We start from the raw sequence: 18,058 nt of genomic DNA on the forward strand, positions 1-18,058 counted from the left end.
CGTCAGGAAAATAAATACTCAAGTAAAGTACAGATATGTGAAAAATCTACTTAAGTACAGTGACGAAGTATTTCTACTTTGTTACTTCCCACCACTGGAAACAAACAGCCCTTTGTACTACACAGTACCTTCGAAGTAGCTCTCAGTCTAAAAAAGGTTGGTGACCCCTGTTTTAGAAGATGACCATTTGTTTAGAATGGACAATCTAAATATGCAAAGGAACTGGTAAATTAATGAAAACCATGAATGTACATACAAATCTACCATTTAAATGAGAACACTCCAAGTACGAAATTGTAACGTGCACTTATTTTCCACCTCTAAATGACTCATTGCTACTTTTCTGACCATCAATGTTGACAACGTTTTCCATCCAGGGAACACGAGGTATTTCAAAACCAAACCCAATCTAAGTGGGGGGGTTTCAGGGAAGTCTAAATGATATTCACCGAGGACAATTAGTCTAGAGTTCAACAAAAAACATTCAAACAAATGATGTTTAAATGCTGTGCAGAGTGAACCCTCTTCCCAAACACAACAGGCAGTATTTGAAAAGAAAACAAACTTAGAACATCTCACTCTATTATATTTACCTCTGTGCAGTGGATTTCCTACTACACAACCTGGGCGAAGTACATAAAGCACAGTACTTGAGTACATGCACTTCACTTCCATCACTGCCAGGGCTTCCTCAGTGGGGCGAGATTTATTGTCATGAAACTGCGCCATCTGGTGGACTATTATGAGAGCTTGTAAACAATCCACAGAATATATACCATGGGTACTGATTCAGTCTCAGGCTATCTTTTTTACCAACGGCCACCACACCGCATCACTGTCCCTCCTCCTTTCATCTCATCTGTGATACTGTGTAAGTCTTATTAAATCACACCATACTGGCTCAGGCAAGGGGAAATCTCAACCCCCCCCCCAAAATAAACCCACCGGACTCGGCCTGAGCTGCAGCCACGCCGCTGGGGGAGGAGCCTCAGTTCCTGGTCCTCTCACGTTGTTGTGTGTCGGCTCCTGCCCCGTGTGATCGTCCGATCTGGGGGCGAAGAGGTGTGAGAGCACGGCCCCGGCTGAGGAAGTGACATGAGAACAGCCCGGCTCTTCCACCGCAGCGCCAGCCCGACTCCCCGCTCCCCGGACCGCCATGCCCCCGCAGCGAGTGCTCCCCCTGCCGCGGCAGCAGTCCCTGCTGCTGCCCGCCGTCATCAACCCCTTCGTGCAGGACACCGAGCTGTCCCGGGCTGCGATCATTAAAGTGAGTATGCTTCTGCGAGTGGGACGATCACCATGATACAAGCTGAAGGAGATGTAGAGACAGCGATGTTTTGGGGGAAGCACGGCGCGTCTGCTGATGTGTGAGATTACACTGCTGTGAGACCCGGGCCTGTAATCTGCTCCAACCAGCCTCTCACAATCCGCTTGTAATGCCTTGTTCTGTGCAACTCAAACAATAAGAGCCGTTGTGTGCCTGTGATTCTGTAAAGCTGAGCAGGGATGTGGATTGCCACACCGGTGCATTACTCTGCTCTGTGGAATGTCCTAACCCAGGGTGGAGTTGATTTGACAGCACACTTCCCTTTATGCTCATATGCTCCTATTGATGGTGTGTCTGTGTGTCCTCCTCCTCTCCATGCAGTGTGTCCTCCTGGGAATCTTCCTGGTGCCCATTCGGGCCATCCTGCTGTCCCTGGTTCTCATGGTCACATGGCCGGTGGCCATCATAACAACCTTCAAGCATCCTCTGAAAGGAGCAGTGGAGCCAATGACAGGCTGGCGACGGTAATTAGGATGCAGGCACTACACCACCTTGCTTCCCACAGAGCTGCCGAGGTGTCTGCGGCACCTGGTATCAAACGCCATGTGGATATCAGCCCCTTGTTCCACTACAGCCATACTTCAACTCTCTGTCCGTACAAGCGTTTTGGCTCTGTATCACTTCTAATCCCTGTCCACACTTGATTGATTGATTGATTGAATATTTTATTTAAGCCTCGGAAGACACATTGAGGGATAAGACCCTCATTTACACTAAAACCCAATTCATGCTTCTGTGTCAAAGCTGCGCCGTAGCCGACGTGTACGCTACGCAGAGCAATATGTCGTACCCTGGCGTGCACCTCCCCAAAAATCTAACTACGTGTCGAGGCCTTACAGACTGCAAGAGCTGTGATTGGTCTGATTGGTAGCATCGCATCCCAGGCAGGCTCGCCGCCATTTTCGTTAAGGAAAAGTAATTGCTCTTTAACATCTTTCAGCTCCAACACGATCCACTTAGTAACACTCGTCATTGTTCTGAAGTAAAAACAGATGCCAGGGAATCTGTGAATAAGCAGACCACTAGAGTTTGGGTGGTGTAATTGCACGGGACACAAACAAATCGAAACAAACTATAAATGCTCGGCCCCGTGCGTAAACTAAGTGTAGTACGGTGTAGTTTAGACGCAGGAACATGAATCGGCCTTCACATACCTGAAAGCTCATATCACGTGACCACTCACAAACACTGAGCATGCGTGTGTAGTAAAGTTTTTGTGGGATTGCAACATTTTCCCCGTGAGCAGCAAAGAGGGTTCAGCATTTTTAACTAACAGTTCCGCAGCAGACAAGAAATCTCTTGTGACCTTAGAGCCCAGCCTCTTATGTGTTTATGACCCAATATGGTGTTGAGTAAGCTTATCTCGTCATGATAAAGATCAGCTATTTGTTCACTAGAAGTGTGAGGAACTCTCCAGGAAGTTCAAGCACTGAAGCTGAGGTTTTATTTTGAAAAAACAACATTAGTAAACTTGGCAATTAAATGAGTATTTATTTGCTCCTTGCTCTGGGCAGACTGGTGAAAAGTTAATGATATTTTTAGGCTTAAATTCCAGTACTTTTGGTTGTATGTTCAGCATGTGGTGAAAAACTCCAAAAAATGCAATTCCATGTTGCTTTGAGCTTTCTTCAAATTTAGGCGGTCTCAGTGTCTCTAGAGTAAGAGGAAATTACTTTTCTCTTCACCAAATTGCATAATGTTGTAACTCTTCCTGTTATGTAAACACCCATTCATTCATTTGACCCCTGTCACACAATTGCCCTGAAGGTGATTTCCGATGAACTAGAATAAACTAAATAAACACAGAGTACAAAGACCTTAAAATACTTTATCAGCCTTAAGTTTTTATTTGGATTTTTACAAACGTCCGTTTAACTTATAATGCGCACTGTTTTCAGGCTAAGTATTAAACTTTCATATTCATTAAACCTTTACTTGATCTCATGAATTCATCATCTTAAAAATTCTGTCTTCTCCAGGTTCATGTGTCGGAGATTGATGGCCGCCCTGGGGAGGGCTTACTACTTCTGCATGGGCTTCAGAGTGGTGGTCAAGGGGAAGCAGGTCAGCAGCATCGAGGCCCCCATTCTGGCTGTGGCCCCCCACTCCACCTTCTTCGATGGGATTGTGTGCATTGTTGCAGGCCTGCCCTCCACTGTCTCCCGCGTGGAGAACCTGGCCACACCCATCTTTGGCCGTGAGACACTTTTTTATTGGATTTGCATGTGGTTTGTCGGGCCGCTCTTGTTCCCTCACAACAACTAGTGTGTGTGTTTGTGTGTGACGCTTGTGTCGAGTTGCTTCAGGTTCATCGGAGTTTCACATCCTCTTAGTTGCTTCTTTTGACATTTCAGACAAATTGCAAAATCATGTTATGCTACCAATAGGAAATCAGTCAGTTCAATGTCTTTATTGACAGGGGCCCTTGTTAATCAGATATCATCATTATTACTATAACTAAAATATCTGCTTTTTAATGTAATAGTGTTCTGAGGACTTGATAAACATGACCTATTCCAACCATTTTATACACCACAGATCATTTTTCTTTTAAAAATGTCACATTATATCATAAGTGACTGTTATATGGAATGGCCTTGCTTTATTTATTGCTATGAGAACAATGTAATTAATCAGGACCTGCACATGAAATCATCAGTGAATAATATGACAGAATTTTCCTCCTATAAGTCCATGTTCAGACCTGATATCCACATCCGTCCTGAGAGATCCGATCACAAGTAATCAGCGGTGGTACTGGTCTGAACTCACCTAAATGTGTCCTGAGTTCCGTTCACTCAGACCACTATCAGAGGTGGTCTGCATGGGACAGATCTGAAGGACCACCTGCTCATCTAACGTCCTCTGACCACCTACAGTTTCCCTATAAACCTATTTGTATGCTTCTCTGTGACCATATATTGATTTGTTCGTAGCCACCACCACAACATCATCAGTGATTAACATACAGTGTATGATTGACAGTAGATTGTAGATCTGTGCCCTACTCATTAGTTCACCAGGCCCTGCTGACAGAGCTCACTGACTTTAGACACACACACACACACACACGCACACGCACACGCACACGCACACACACACACACACACACACACACACACACACACACAGACACACACAGACACACACACACACATCTGATAACTCAGACTGGGTAAAACCACCATCTTATTGTCTGCACAGTATATTTGCACAGAGCAGGAAGTGAGATCTGTGTGGTCACAGGAGACACATGCAGGATGATACATTCTAATGCCACGTGTGAACAGAGGAACTTAGCGATAACTACTTGTGATCTCTCAAGACATATATTAATAGCAGGTCGGAACAGGGCTTAGGTTAGCACAGTATATTGATGGACAGTATTTGTCTTGCTCTCTCTCAAGGGTTCGTGCGCTGTCTCCAGCCAGTGCTGGTGTCCAGAAAGGACCCTGACTCACGGAAGAATACAATCCAAGAGATAGACAGCAGAGCCAAGTCAAGAGGACACTGGCCACAGGTCTGTTACATCACGTCAAAGAACTCATCCACATACACTGTCAGCATAGACGACTGTATAGTCAGTCAAAAGCTGTAACTCAGGATGTTGCTTTGGCTTTGAAAATGCTTCTTTTTAAATATTATTATAGAGCAAGCCAAAATTCATAAAATGATACATTTGCTTAGCATATTAGTGGCTGTAGATGATAATTTTCTACTTGAAGTTGTAGTGATTTTAACATTTACTAATGACGCTGTTTTCCCCAGGTTCTTATCTTTCCAGAGGGAACGTGTACAAATCGCTCATGTCTCATCACTTTCAAACAAGGTAATGCAAAAAGGATACATTTGCATATCATGTAATGTAAATAGCAGTCTTATGCAACCAGTTGTACGAGCGTCAACCGAAATACAAACAGGCAAATGAAAGAGAACCAAAAAAACAAACATCGGTTTATCAACACTCTTATCTGTTGCTTTGAGTACATCTAACATTTCCAATTCACATGCACTGTATCCACTGAGCAGAGCGGCTACACAACAGAAACACCTCTTGATTCTACACAGCTCCATTTATGAAGTGATAAAGTTTTTTAGAGTGATGTGAGAGGATGTGTATCTCAGGTTTGTCAAGTCATATCACAGCCTCCATGTTTTTATTCATACTGTGTGTTACTGTCCCACCTTCAGGTGCCTTTATCCCAGGGGTCCCTGTGCAGCCTGTGGTTATGAGGTATCCCAACAAACTAGTGAGTGATTGGAACTGATACACAGTTTTGACCTCCCCTTCTGAGAGCTTAATGTGTTGTGTATTCCACCTGGACTAAATATTTGATTTATCATATAGAGCCATACATGACTGATATATGCTTGTCGAATAAACACACTAACCAAACATTGAGTTTGCCTCCTCCATGCATCAATTGTCAGTAATCCACATCATAGAAAACTTTAGAAATGGTTGTTATCCTCTTACATTTGCAGTTTGAGTTTTCCCACATCACTGTAATTCACAAAGACAGCGTCCAGCTTCACTACATCACACTCCCACCAGATAACAAGTAACCATCTCTATCCACTGTTCATGTTTAATATCTTCATGTATCCTCCTCTGTTTTCTCCTGCAGGATACAGTGACTTGGACTTGGCAGGGTTTCAGCTCGTGAGTTGGCTTTTTTTTAATAATTGTGCCTCTCTAGTGGCTTCTCATGCAGATTCTATGTTTGATGAAGGTGCTGCTACTTGTCAACTGTTACTATCGAAAGCTCATTTGCAGCTGGTGAACCACTATATGTGACTGACTGCCTTGTTTGTGTTTCATGCAGGAAGACGCTGCTGCTCCTAACACTTAGCCAGCTGTACACCACAGTAGAGATAGAGGTAACAGGCATCCTTTTTTTCTTTAATCTTCCCTTCAGATCTTTTAACAGGATTAATGAACACTGATAATTGTAGAAATTAATAATAAAACAATGTGAAGTGCCATTGACTCTATATATGCAACTTGATTTTAAATCCAATCATTATATAGAGCACCTTGTTCAAAAAGAGGATTTCAAATCATTTTTTGTTAATTCAACTGTTTGTATCAGTACATCTCTCTGTTTATAGAATTATGGCTGGATTTGATTCTGCTCTTAAAGATACTGATGGAGAAGATGTTTTTTCTGCAGGAGGGGTTTAGTTTTCCATGAAAATGGCTCAAAGTTGGCTTTCTGCTTGCTCTTTCTTGTTTTAATCTGCTTGCTCTGTGTTCCAGTTCCTGCCGCCGTATATTCCCTCAGAAGAGGAGAAGAAAAATGCGCCTCTGTTTGCCAGCGGAGTGCGAGAAACTATGGCGCAGTGAGTCAAGGTTTAAGAGCACATTCCATTGTAGAACAGAGTGTAACAGTAGAGCAAACAAAAATACTCGATACAAGGTCATTCACACAATGTTAAACATACACAGAATACAATACAAGGTTGGTCATTGTATTCCTCTGATCAGTCTGATATTTGCATACTATACTGGTCTGCTGCGCCCGCCTCTCAAAGGATCATTTGCATTTAATCTGAAAATGTGTGTTTACAGCGCTTTGGGAGTTCCAGTAACAGACCACACTTATGAAGACTGCCGCCTCATGATCTCTGCTGGTGAACTGACTCTGCCCATGGAGGCCGGCCTGGTCGAGTTCACCAAAATCAGCCGTAAACTTCAGTAAGAACGTCTTTGCCTCAGTAAGCTGTGGGTGTGTCCCATAGACTGTATAAAGATGAACGACGACAAATTACTTGACATGTACTTTGACCACCAGGGGGAGATCAAGACACTGTCACATTGACCATCTTTATGTACAGTCTATTGTGTCACCGAGCAGGGAATTTAAGATTGACAAATATTGCTCGAAAACTTGTATTTATTGTTAATGTGGCACATTTTCCTCATTGTTTCCTGTTCACTCAGTCTGAAGTGGGACAATGTGAGGAAAGAGCTGGAGGGTTTCGCGTCCATGGCGAGCTCCTGCAAGGGAGGACGCATCACTATCGATGAGTTTGCCAAATTCCTGAAGCTACCGGTCAGCTCTGCCCTTGAGGAGCTGTTTGCACTGTTTGACAGGGTGAGACATGTTCACTGTAGACAACTGATGAATACCAATATACTGTAAATGATCAGTTAGTTTTGCTCACACACTGTCAGGCCTCAACTCAACAAAACAACAATGTTTATCAATCTTAATATTAGATTTAGTGGATCACATGCATATCGCATCACAGCCTATCCTGTTTGCCAATGAAAGTAAAACAGGGAGGTGTTCAGCCTGGAAGATGAAACTGATCCAAGCAGTTTAGTCTCATTCTCTGGTTTGTCCACAAAAGTCCTAAGTGTGAAGGGAGGACTGGAATCATATCAACCACTCTTAATATGAATGTTAATTAGTAGAAAAGTAAAAAAAACAATATATATGCCTCATAATAAATAATAATGAGGAAATAATGTTCCATTTTCAATTTTGTTTGTTACCTTAAACAGTCAAATCTGTTGATAAATGACAAACGTCTTTGTTTGAAGACAATAAAGGGTAACATATTATACCTCATAATAATCTGTGCATTTACAAATGAAGTTTAATTGTTGCTTTTGCTTTCCCCCCATCAAGAACGGCGATGGCACTATAGACTTCAGAGAGTACGTGATCGGTGTGACCATCTTGTGTCGACCAGCCAACACTGAAGATGTTCTCCGAATGGCTTTCAAGGTAAAACAAAGACATTCTGATATTGTTCTGCTGAAAACTCAGGTTTGAAGGACAAGTCAGAGGAACTGCTGATTGGCCACTTTATTACCATATTCCATTTTCATGGTTTGCATCAGATACAGATACCATGAACAGACATTTTCTGCAAACTGCTCACATGACACCGAGGCTAAATATCAATCCACCCCCTAAAAAATGTATTTGCATTCACAAAATCAAGTATCCAGATCCACACAAAATTCTACCTTTTCATTTATACTAATACGCTACATGTGTCTGCCTGGTTTTCTGAATTATTTCTCGAGAAATTTTTGCTCCGTACCCCTTAAATTCCAAGGAAATTGGAGTTGTTGTGTAATCCTCCTGACAGACAGACAAAGCGCAATCAAAACATAACCTCTTTGGCAGAGTTAGTTATAAAGAGAGAGAAGTGATCAGGATATGGTGATAATATAATATAATGTTCATTTTTAGACGGAACGTAAAAAATATATAACAATAATGATATCACACTGAAGTTAAGTCTATTTCAGAGGATTGCATTTGAGCTAGAACATGCAGAGCAGCAGGCGGTGTCAGTGCCACTGTAGGAAGAACAGAGGCAGCATTCACAGAGGCTTGGATAATGTCAAGTTAACAGTGTGTGTCGGTTGTGTAGAACAGGGAGTCATTCTGCTGTCCAGAAAGTGAAACTGTGTTATTTTTAGACAAGCAGTCCTGGTGTTTATATTCCTGTGACTGGACAGCAAGAATGATTAATTCCCTCTAATTTAATGTAAACTTTATTCTCAAACATAATATATAAATGTTTTTTCTGGACGTGGAAACGCGTGAAAGGAAAATTAAATTTTTTCTTTGCTCTCCTCTGTCATGCAGCTGTTTGACAGAGATGAGGATGAGAGGATCACCAGGGAGGAGTTCACCGCTCTGCTGCGCTCCGCTCTGGGTGTGTCCAACCTCAACATGACCAAGCTCTTCAAGGAGATTGATGCTGACGGCTCCGGCTTCATCACCTTCAGTGAGTAGAGACTGTTCTTAACACAAAAGGTTTTCCACCAGTCTTCTATCTGCCCTTTTACCCTCCTTTAGTATTTACACTATTATTACAGGATGGGAATACGTGATGTAAAGTGATCCAATGTCCTTTTTACAGACTGTATATAAAGATGAACAAAGTGAAGGCTTCCAAAAGTGAAGCCAAAACACTTGTATTGCCTCCTGGTGGCTGGCTGCAGTATAGGTCACAAACCCGGCCTCCTCCATGTTGGTGGATGGGACATAGACCAAACAAAAAAGTCAAAGTGCATGTCAAATCATTTTTTCTCAAAGATGATTTCAGTTATCACTCTGATGTTTGTTCAAAAGTTCTCTCTTATGGAAAATTTGTTTTTGATTAGTTATTTGATGCTATAGAAAAAGGGATGATTAACACCTGAGACTGACTTGCAATTGGTCGATGCTGCAACTTAACTCCATGTTCACCGCTGCCCAGACTTTGTGCAAGTGCAAGATGGCGGCACCCACATCTGAGTTATTTTGGCTTAATGTTTGTAACACAGGAGGAAATGTCGTCCATCTTTATAAATATTCTATGGCCATTCTAGGACAAGGATTTCTTTTACATTCCTCTCAACAGCTGCACTTCTTCCTAACGCTTTTCTCTGTGCCTTCTTCAGGTGAATTTCAAGACTTCGCCACAAACCACCCGGAGTACGCCAAGCTCTTCACCACCTACCTGGAGCTCCAGAGATATCAAGCGATCCAGGAGGCGATGCCGGGTGATCTGGAACTCACCGGTCGGCCCAGTTCAGGGGAACAACAGGAGGAGAGCACCTCGGACAAGAAAGATGACTGAGACAAGCGTAAAAATAACCTGCGTGACTGCGCTGAGAGACAGTAAACTGCACCGACTGCACTGAGATGGAAAAGGCAGCAAACTTGAGTCAGTTGCTATGGCGGAGCCTTTTCGTTGATGTGGTTTATTGAGTACTTCTATTTTCAATTTTAGTGCCTTATAGAGATTTAAAAAAACTACTCCCCAAGTCATTGCACAACAAATGTCTTATGGCCAGAAGCTGATATTGCTTACACCGTTTGTGTGTGTGCGTGCTTGCGTACATGAGTGTGTGGGTGTGTGTGTGTGTATTTTACGTGTCCTTTTAGAAAAAAATGAAACAATTAAAAGTTAGTTAAGGGTGACATGAAAACTCTGTGTTTCGGTGACCTGTGTAAAACCTGCAGTCTTAATAGTTGTAATGTTAATAATAGTGTTTTACAGTATATACTTCAGTCTATATTCCTCATTGTAAAAACTGCCTCACCATGTTCTCCGCTTGGATTCACCACTCTCTGTAGCCTGAGCTTTCCACTCACTTGCTTGGACTTAGATGAACTTAGGGTTGTGTACCTTCATCCTTTGTCTTTGTGGTTTAATGTAAATGAGCAGAGAAATTGCCAAACACAACAAACACAGTTTTAAACAAAAGCGAGGAGTCCTCGTGCTTCTGTGTTTCTGTATAATTAGCGCACAGTAAGTTTTATTAAGATCTTTCTAATCTGGCAACACGCAGTTGCTCCGCAGAGCATACATGCTGCGTGTTACACTTTCTTTTGCCCAGCGCTCAGGGACACAGACCTTGTAAGGCGGCTGTATAATTAGCCAGAGGTTTGCTTTGCATGTGTACCCATTTGCATTTCCACTGAATACGGTTTTGCTGAGGCAGCAGTGCGTCTGTGTGGCTTTAAGTTTATTAAAGCAAATCAAGCAATGAAAATAGGGCAATTTGTGAGCAAAAAGGCAACAGTGCTTCTTCACAACAGCATATTCCAGCGGGGTATGCTTTCAGATTAACTAGCACCACTGTTATTTATTTAGCAAACAGGGTGCGTTGCAATTATGTGATTGTTTTTTTTTTTTCTTCTCCTTTTTGCCAAGTTTGCTTTTTAGAATAAAACAAGAGAACAATTTTAACTCTTGCCTCACTCGTGTGGTTGTTTTTTTTTTAATTTCACCACTGAAGAAACTTGTAATGACTTTCATTGACTTTATAAGCAGTATTTTAATAATGAGTGTAATGAACGGGCTACAGCTGCACCAACTGCCACCGCCACCAGGTGCCAGCACTTACCTATTACAAATTCTGTGCGTGTGTGTGTCTGTTTGGGTTACTTGTCAGTACCAGTTCGATTTTTTTTTATCTCTGTATTTCAACTCACCTTTGAATTGATGTAAACTAGGCAGGGATGAGTTAGAATCTGATTTAATGTGTGTATTGGCGAGGGCTGGAGAAAACTACAGATATGTGTGTGCACGTGTAACATATGTAACATGTGTAATATGTAACCCAGAGCAACATAGGGTTGGTATTCTGAGTATTGGCAGAAATTCTGTTATGTCAGAGCAGGAAAAGCACGAGATATAACTGATGACATTAACGATGGCTCTGTTCAGTTCAAGAGTCTCTGTGACAGGACCGCGTGACAATGAGCCGACGTGCACAATTTCAAACCCCTGAGACCGAAGCAGCAGAATGGAATTCAGCCATCCTTCATTTTGTCATTTACACCTGCTGTGATGTGTCCAAATGTCTTTCTGGTTTAACATGTAAATCCATTTTAACTCATTAACTGCACAGAGAAAATATTGTATTGTTGGACTGGATATTGCATTGAATCATGAAAACGCAGTTAGGTGTGACTGGATTTTCTCATGTTCAATATAAACATGTTCATCATATTAGAATATAATTTCTCAACCCTTTAGATATGATGTATTACTAGTATTTTTAAATGTCATGTAAATCAATGTGCACCCAATAAACATTTTCATTCATTTCTACAGTTCATTGGTCAAAACTGATATTTTTCCTGTGCGGGCTGCGACCATGAATCCTTTCTCTCCTGCTGTCAGGAAACTAGTTCATATGTAAAGTGACAATAATGCAAATACAATTCTAATGTATGCTGTCCTAAATACAACTTGTGTGAACATGCTCACAAACACACTCACTCCATATGAGTTGGTTGGAATGAGTGATGGAGAGCGGCTCACTTCATTAAAAGCCTGCTGTTGGACAAAACTGTGATTACCTGCTGTGATTTCCTCCTTCAATTTGTTTTAACCTTTTCAAACGTACGGAGGCTCATTTCATTTTAATCAGAATTGATGAGATGGCAGGGAATCAATTAAGTCACATTGTTGCCGTGCTCGCGCCGGTGTGACACCTCCCCTGCCCGCACAGCTCCCACCCCTCTCCCCCCTTCTGGTCCCACACCCGTCCATCCTGCCCCTTCCCTCGGCGTGGCTGTTTTATATTGCTGTATCCATTTGAGCGCCGCCTGGGGGCTGATCCTGTCACAGTAGATTGTAGGAGAGATGTGGTGGTAATCGGATTTGTTTCTCTATAGGAGCTGAGTGAGTGAGCGGCCTCTTGTCTGTGGACCCGGGCTGGACGCAGGTTCCGTATGGTGGAGGGATTCACTGTGCCAGGCTGGGAAGGAAAGGTCAACGCCGACAGGCTTTGCCGCTAAACTGATGTGACACTACTATGTGCTTCAGTTTCAGCAGGTCGCCCGGCTTTCTCAGGCAACATGACGAGGATTTCACAAACCATGAGGCTGTGTCGTGTCGATTGGTTTGATTGTGAGGGGGTAAATGCGTTGTATCAACCTATCTCAAAGTACTGTCTCACACTGAGAGGGTTAACACATTTAACATCTTTCTACAACCTTTTTTCAATTGACTGTTTTTTTTTTTAAAGTAAGCGGTGATTGGGATTCGTTAGTGCGAGGATGTTTTTTGCATTGTGACATAAGAGGAGGAAGAACAGTTATTTTGGCTTCATGCTCCTATAGAATATACCTTCCTGCTTATAACAACAGGATACCTGTGTGCATATACACTCCTGGGACCCCTCCTTTGTCCTGCGTCATGAACACGGAGCTTCAAACTGGCCGCACAGTGTGTTAACCTGAGTCTATAGTTTAAAAATGGTTGCTAAGTAAGTTAAACAATGTCAAGGCGGAAAGTGTTGTATAAAATAGAAGAAACTCTCTCCTCAACCTCACACCATGCTGACAGTAACTGAAATACTGAAGCCTTCAGAGGAAACCCTTTGGTCATGACTGTATGAATCATAAAATGGAAATATTGAAGATGTCATTTTTTATAGATATTTCCTTTCACGTCATGCTATGATGGATGTTTGGCGAACTTTGGGATGTCCAGTGTGATTTATTATTGTAATTCTCAGAATTTGAGTAATGCCTGGCAGCACAACATACCACCGAGAGGGAGGATGAAGAAGATGGACCCGCAGCTTTGTCCGTTCTCAGAATCAGGGCCTAAATCACCTCTTTACGTCTGGCGGGCGTCTACTTCTGGAGACACATGGTGCAGACTCTTACACATTGTTGCACTGATGCACGCACGGCTACACAACAAACACGTCACCTTTGACTGTGGCGGGGCCGACCCTGGCGAGTTGTCCGTCAGCTCTTCGGGGAGTTCCTCCAAACCTTATTGTTACGTTTCCTTATCGCACCAGATGACACCTTGTTGATTTTCTCCTTCCTATTATGCTCTCAGCAAAGTGATTGTTCCTCCATTTCCCCCTTGGGAGGATTTGTAGGAAGAGTAAAGGTCCTGACGGGGGCAAGGTTTGGGGAAACTGGGTGAAAACATCAGTGGCCATAACCAGCCAAATCTGCACCGGTATCTGCACCCAGGTTTATTTCCTCTCTCTGTATTTTAGGTGTTTCACAACTGCGTTTGAAACTTTTCCAGATGACTTCTGGATGACGGGCAACAACTTCTTCCTGTGTAATATTTGAGGAGAGGTCAGCAGCGTGAGGTTGTGGAAAAGACATTTGTCTCTAACTTGTCAGTGGGAGTGTCCAAATAAGGCGTGGAAGATTTTTATAGATTCCAAACAAACGCGAGGCTCATCTCTCTGCACAGTGTGAGACAAGAAAAAAACATCTTCAGTCACTCTTAAAACTGCTCTGGTTAGTGAGGGAGACTATGATGCGTTACAGAGTTTATTAATAATGTGCAACAATTACATAAGAAAAAAACAAGATATATATTTATGGATATGAAAAGTATGTCTATAGGTTCAGTCTGAATCAAATCTTTTGTCTCAATCTTACTTGTCAATCGATCACGGCCTTTTTATTATATTTTGTCAGGCTCTCACAGTTAAATAACGCCTGTCCCTGTGCTGTCATGCCTCCCTTTCTGTGCCCCTTAATTACTACCCACCATTCAAACTCAACTTGCCTGCACCCCCTATTGTGTTCTACGTGTTCCACCCACTTAGAGATCGGAGGGGTGTGACCTCTACTGAAAGCCAAAACATGTTTTATAGACATATATAGACTGCCAGAAAACATGCTTATTATTTTAAGCTTTTTAAAAGACAATGGTGCCATATCCTCTGATGTTTGTTTTGGAATGTATGTGTTCGGTGGAAGCACGAGATGAGGTGTTGCTGAAGAGTTCAATTTACCCCTCTGCTCCTTATGATGGTGTTCACACGCCACACCTCCCAAATGGGTTGTGTTGTTGGAAAGCGCTCCTGCTGCTGCTATTTCTTCTCACTCCATGTGTACAACCTGTGAAGCAAACAAGACTTAACATTGCTGAGGGGCTTAAATCTTTGCAGATACTATAGTAAAGCCCAGGGAGCAGCTTTATGACACTCAGGAGGCCTGAGTGGACAGGTTTGACCCAGAGAGTTGAGACTGAGGGACAAAACAAACCCCACTCATTGCTAATACCACAACCTGATTACCATGCGATAATGACCTTGTACTTTAAGTCTGAGGAATGACCAAACAAGAAATACACTTTTCTTCCCTATTCAAGAGGACAAAGGTCACAGATGTAAGAATGCTTGAAAAGGGGCACTTTCCAACATTTTAAATCCAGGCTCACACACATACATATAGACAGTGTTGGGGAGTAACGGAATACATGTAACGGCGTTACGTATTTAGAATACAAATTATGAGTAACTGTATTCCGTTACAGTTACAAATTAAATAGATGGTATTCAGAATACAGTTACATTGTTGAAATCAGTGGATTACATGACGGTACTTCTCTGTTTCACGAGTTTAATCACTGTCTCGTAAATCCACCGGAGGCAAAGCCCCCAGGAAGCAGCTGGAGACCAGGGCTGCCGTAAGAGCGCCCGGACCCCGGCGGCGTGAAGAAGCCTCACCGCTACCCGCTCGGGACCGTTACAGGCCCCGGGACCTTGGCTCTGAGAGAGTTCCGTCGCTACCAGAAATCTACGGAGCTGCTGATCCGCAAGCTGCCCTTCCAGCGCCTGGTGAGAGAAGACCGACCTGCGCTCCCAGAGCTCCGCTGTCATGGCTCTGCAGGAGACCAGCGAGGCATGCAGGGTTCACACCGGACGCTGAAGCGACGCTAAAATAATATCACCCGTTGACCCAGTAGTATAAAAGCATATGGTCACTTGTTGCTCCAACATTAACTGCAACAGCGTCCCAATTTAATTTCATCCATCTTCAAGAACTTCTCCGCTGTTTGCTCCGTTCAATGTCGGGTGTCGAGGGTAAATTACGTATTCTCCGCCCCCCCCCCCCCCCCCCCTCTCTTTATTTAAAACTCCAGGACAACAGAAGGGGAATACAAACTATGGGATGCATGCTTTATCATTTATATCATATAAAATATGTCATCAATATCGTTTAAAATCCTTTTTCAGTGTGTTTCCTGGAGCGATATGCTCGCGTCAAGCGCAACAAATAGACCCGACGCCGAAACGATCGCTGCACGGCGCGAGGCAGCCTTGGCGCAGGGGGGGGTTCAGCCTCCGGTGAGACCCGCACAGAGGTGGGAGTGGATGGGAGCCGGACATCCAGCGGGCCCGCAGCATCGGTGGAGAGAGTTTAAACTGCTGCTGCTCCACTGACTATAACAACGCCGCAATCATACACTTAAAAAATGCAATACAAACCGGAAGTATTCCAAGTATTCAGAATACGTTACTCAGATTAGTTAATGTAATGGAATACGTTACAGATTACATTTTTGTGCATGTATTCTGTATTCTGTAACGGAATACGTTTTGAAAGTATCCTTCCCAACACTGCATATAGATCTGAAAGTCTGATTGAAGTCATGTCATAAATCCTCTGATGTCTGGAACTGTGACGTCAGGTGGGTGAAAGGTCGGGATGCAGTGTGTGTGTGTGTGGACCAGGTATTACTCATCTTATGGGGTCCTAAATCTAAGTGTCCATAATGTAAATAGTTACATTTTAAGGTGAGGGCATGTTTTAAGGTTAGGATACCATTAGGGTTAGGTTTATGTTTAGGTTTAGGGTAAGGTTTACGATAGGGTTAGGTTAAGTTTACAGTAAGGGTATGGTTTAGGCAAGTCGCTATGATTAAGGTTTGCGTTAATGCAAAGAAGTAGCAGTGCATTTATAGACATATCCAGAGTGAAAAAGACCGGAAAAGAACAGAGTCTTATGCGACCTCAACCAAATGCGCAGGTTAAATCCAGAGGGTCGCACGGTGAGGCTGCGTCTTGTTCCATTAGCTTCTCAAACATAGCTTGGAACCGATGGGAGACCGAACGTTCAAACAGAGCGAGAGGTGAGGCCTCTGGAGCAGGATCAAACTAAAAGGTAAGGGATGATGTAATTTTGCCTCGAGCAGTCCTGTACACCTCCATTGATTCAGCATGATGGTGCAGGTTAAGGGTTCAGTTCCTTTTTATTCTCCAATATATAATCTGAATATACACATTCATATTGAGCTGAGGGAGAGCTCCAATCAAACTGTATGTGCCAGTGTACATTACTGATGGCTTGAAATTCAAAGAAGCCCAGTTTTATGTGCAACATCGCACAAGTACATCAGATCACATATTCAAATGTACATGACTAAACAAAAAAGGTGCAAAGAATAGAACCTATTCAGGGGAAAACATCAGTAATAACACATTATCCCTCCATGTTAGCCGAACCGTTACTTTACCATCACTGCAGTTATTCAATCTTCACAAACAAAATGGTTAAAACCAGCCCTATTAGGCTTTTATAAAAACAAGCACTGGAGAGCAAAGAGGACATTTATTGACTTTAATGGGATGAACTGATCAACCATATCTAATAGAAATCATTGCCCTCGGCTAAAGCTGGCGTGGAATTGAATTACACATGGAACACAATGCTTTTACTGCTTCTTAGAAAACTGTAATTCAATCTGTTCAGAACAGAGAAGAAACAGATAAAGTCTCAATTAAAAACATAGGGAAAAGTTTTTGTAGCAGCCCATATGTAAAATTAAAATGTGAAGCTGCAGGTACAGGGATCCTATGTGTCTTGGAAAATGTTAAATCCAAGCACCAGTCTGAGACACAAGAGGTGGTCTGTCTTGAAAATGTATCCTTCAAATAAACAAACACAGCCAAAGCTTTTAGAGTTTACATCGGGGATAAACTATTTGATTTATAGAAAAGGTAAGTGGCCAAGTCCCGCTCCACTCGGAGGATTTATTTTGAAACCTGTAAACTGCCGTGGGACTGTTCCCCTCCTGTCAAGTCAGGAGCAGATGCAAAAGTTTGGGGGATTTTAAGCTTTGCAAATGAAAAAAACGCGATCATGCCAAGTCAACATCATACTGGAGAGAAAGTGTTCAATTATAAAACATCACGTGGGGGAGAGAGAGAGAGAGGGGAGCGTTTTAAAAGCTCGCTTTTTTATATAGTCTCCGTTGGAGAAGGCGAGTCTTATAGCTCCCTCAGAATGGGCAGGCGTCCCTCAGATGCGTCTGGACCACCACGGCACCGGGTCATGGAGAGGTACTCCTAGCTTTACATAGGACGGAGGGACTTGCCTTTCAGTGGCACGGCTTTAAATCGCTTTAGTAACGGGGACATATTCAAAACTACATGTATCTATTTCATTATCCTTACGAGGAATGTTTTAGGTAATAGTTTTACTTGGGTAGAGT

The 18,058-nt window shown here is 42.8% G+C and overlaps 1 protein-coding gene across 1 annotated transcript; it reads left to right on the top strand.

Annotated features, from left to right (window-relative positions):
• Nucleotides 1-1,005: 1,005 nt before the first annotated feature.
• On the top strand, nt 1,006-11,904 carry lpcat2 (lysophosphatidylcholine acyltransferase 2). Its single transcript, XM_061067776.1, has 14 exons — nt 1,006-1,267; nt 1,649-1,791; nt 3,307-3,524; nt 4,735-4,847; nt 5,096-5,156; nt 5,519-5,577; nt 5,956-5,990; nt 6,154-6,208; nt 6,588-6,670; nt 6,900-7,025; nt 7,272-7,425; nt 7,966-8,064; nt 8,941-9,082; nt 9,741-11,904. The coding sequence occupies exons 1-14, from the start codon at nt 1,157-1,159 to the stop codon at nt 9,917-9,919; spliced, it is 1,578 nt and encodes a 525-aa protein (XP_060923759.1). The 5' UTR covers nt 1,006-1,156; the 3' UTR covers nt 9,920-11,904.
• The last annotated feature ends 6,154 nt before the right edge of the window (nt 11,905-18,058 follow it).

This window comes from Limanda limanda, chromosome 3 (genome assembly GCF_963576545.1).
Source record: "Limanda limanda chromosome 3, fLimLim1.1, whole genome shotgun sequence".
Classification (NCBI taxonomy): Eukaryota; Metazoa; Chordata; class Actinopteri; order Pleuronectiformes; family Pleuronectidae; genus Limanda; species Limanda limanda.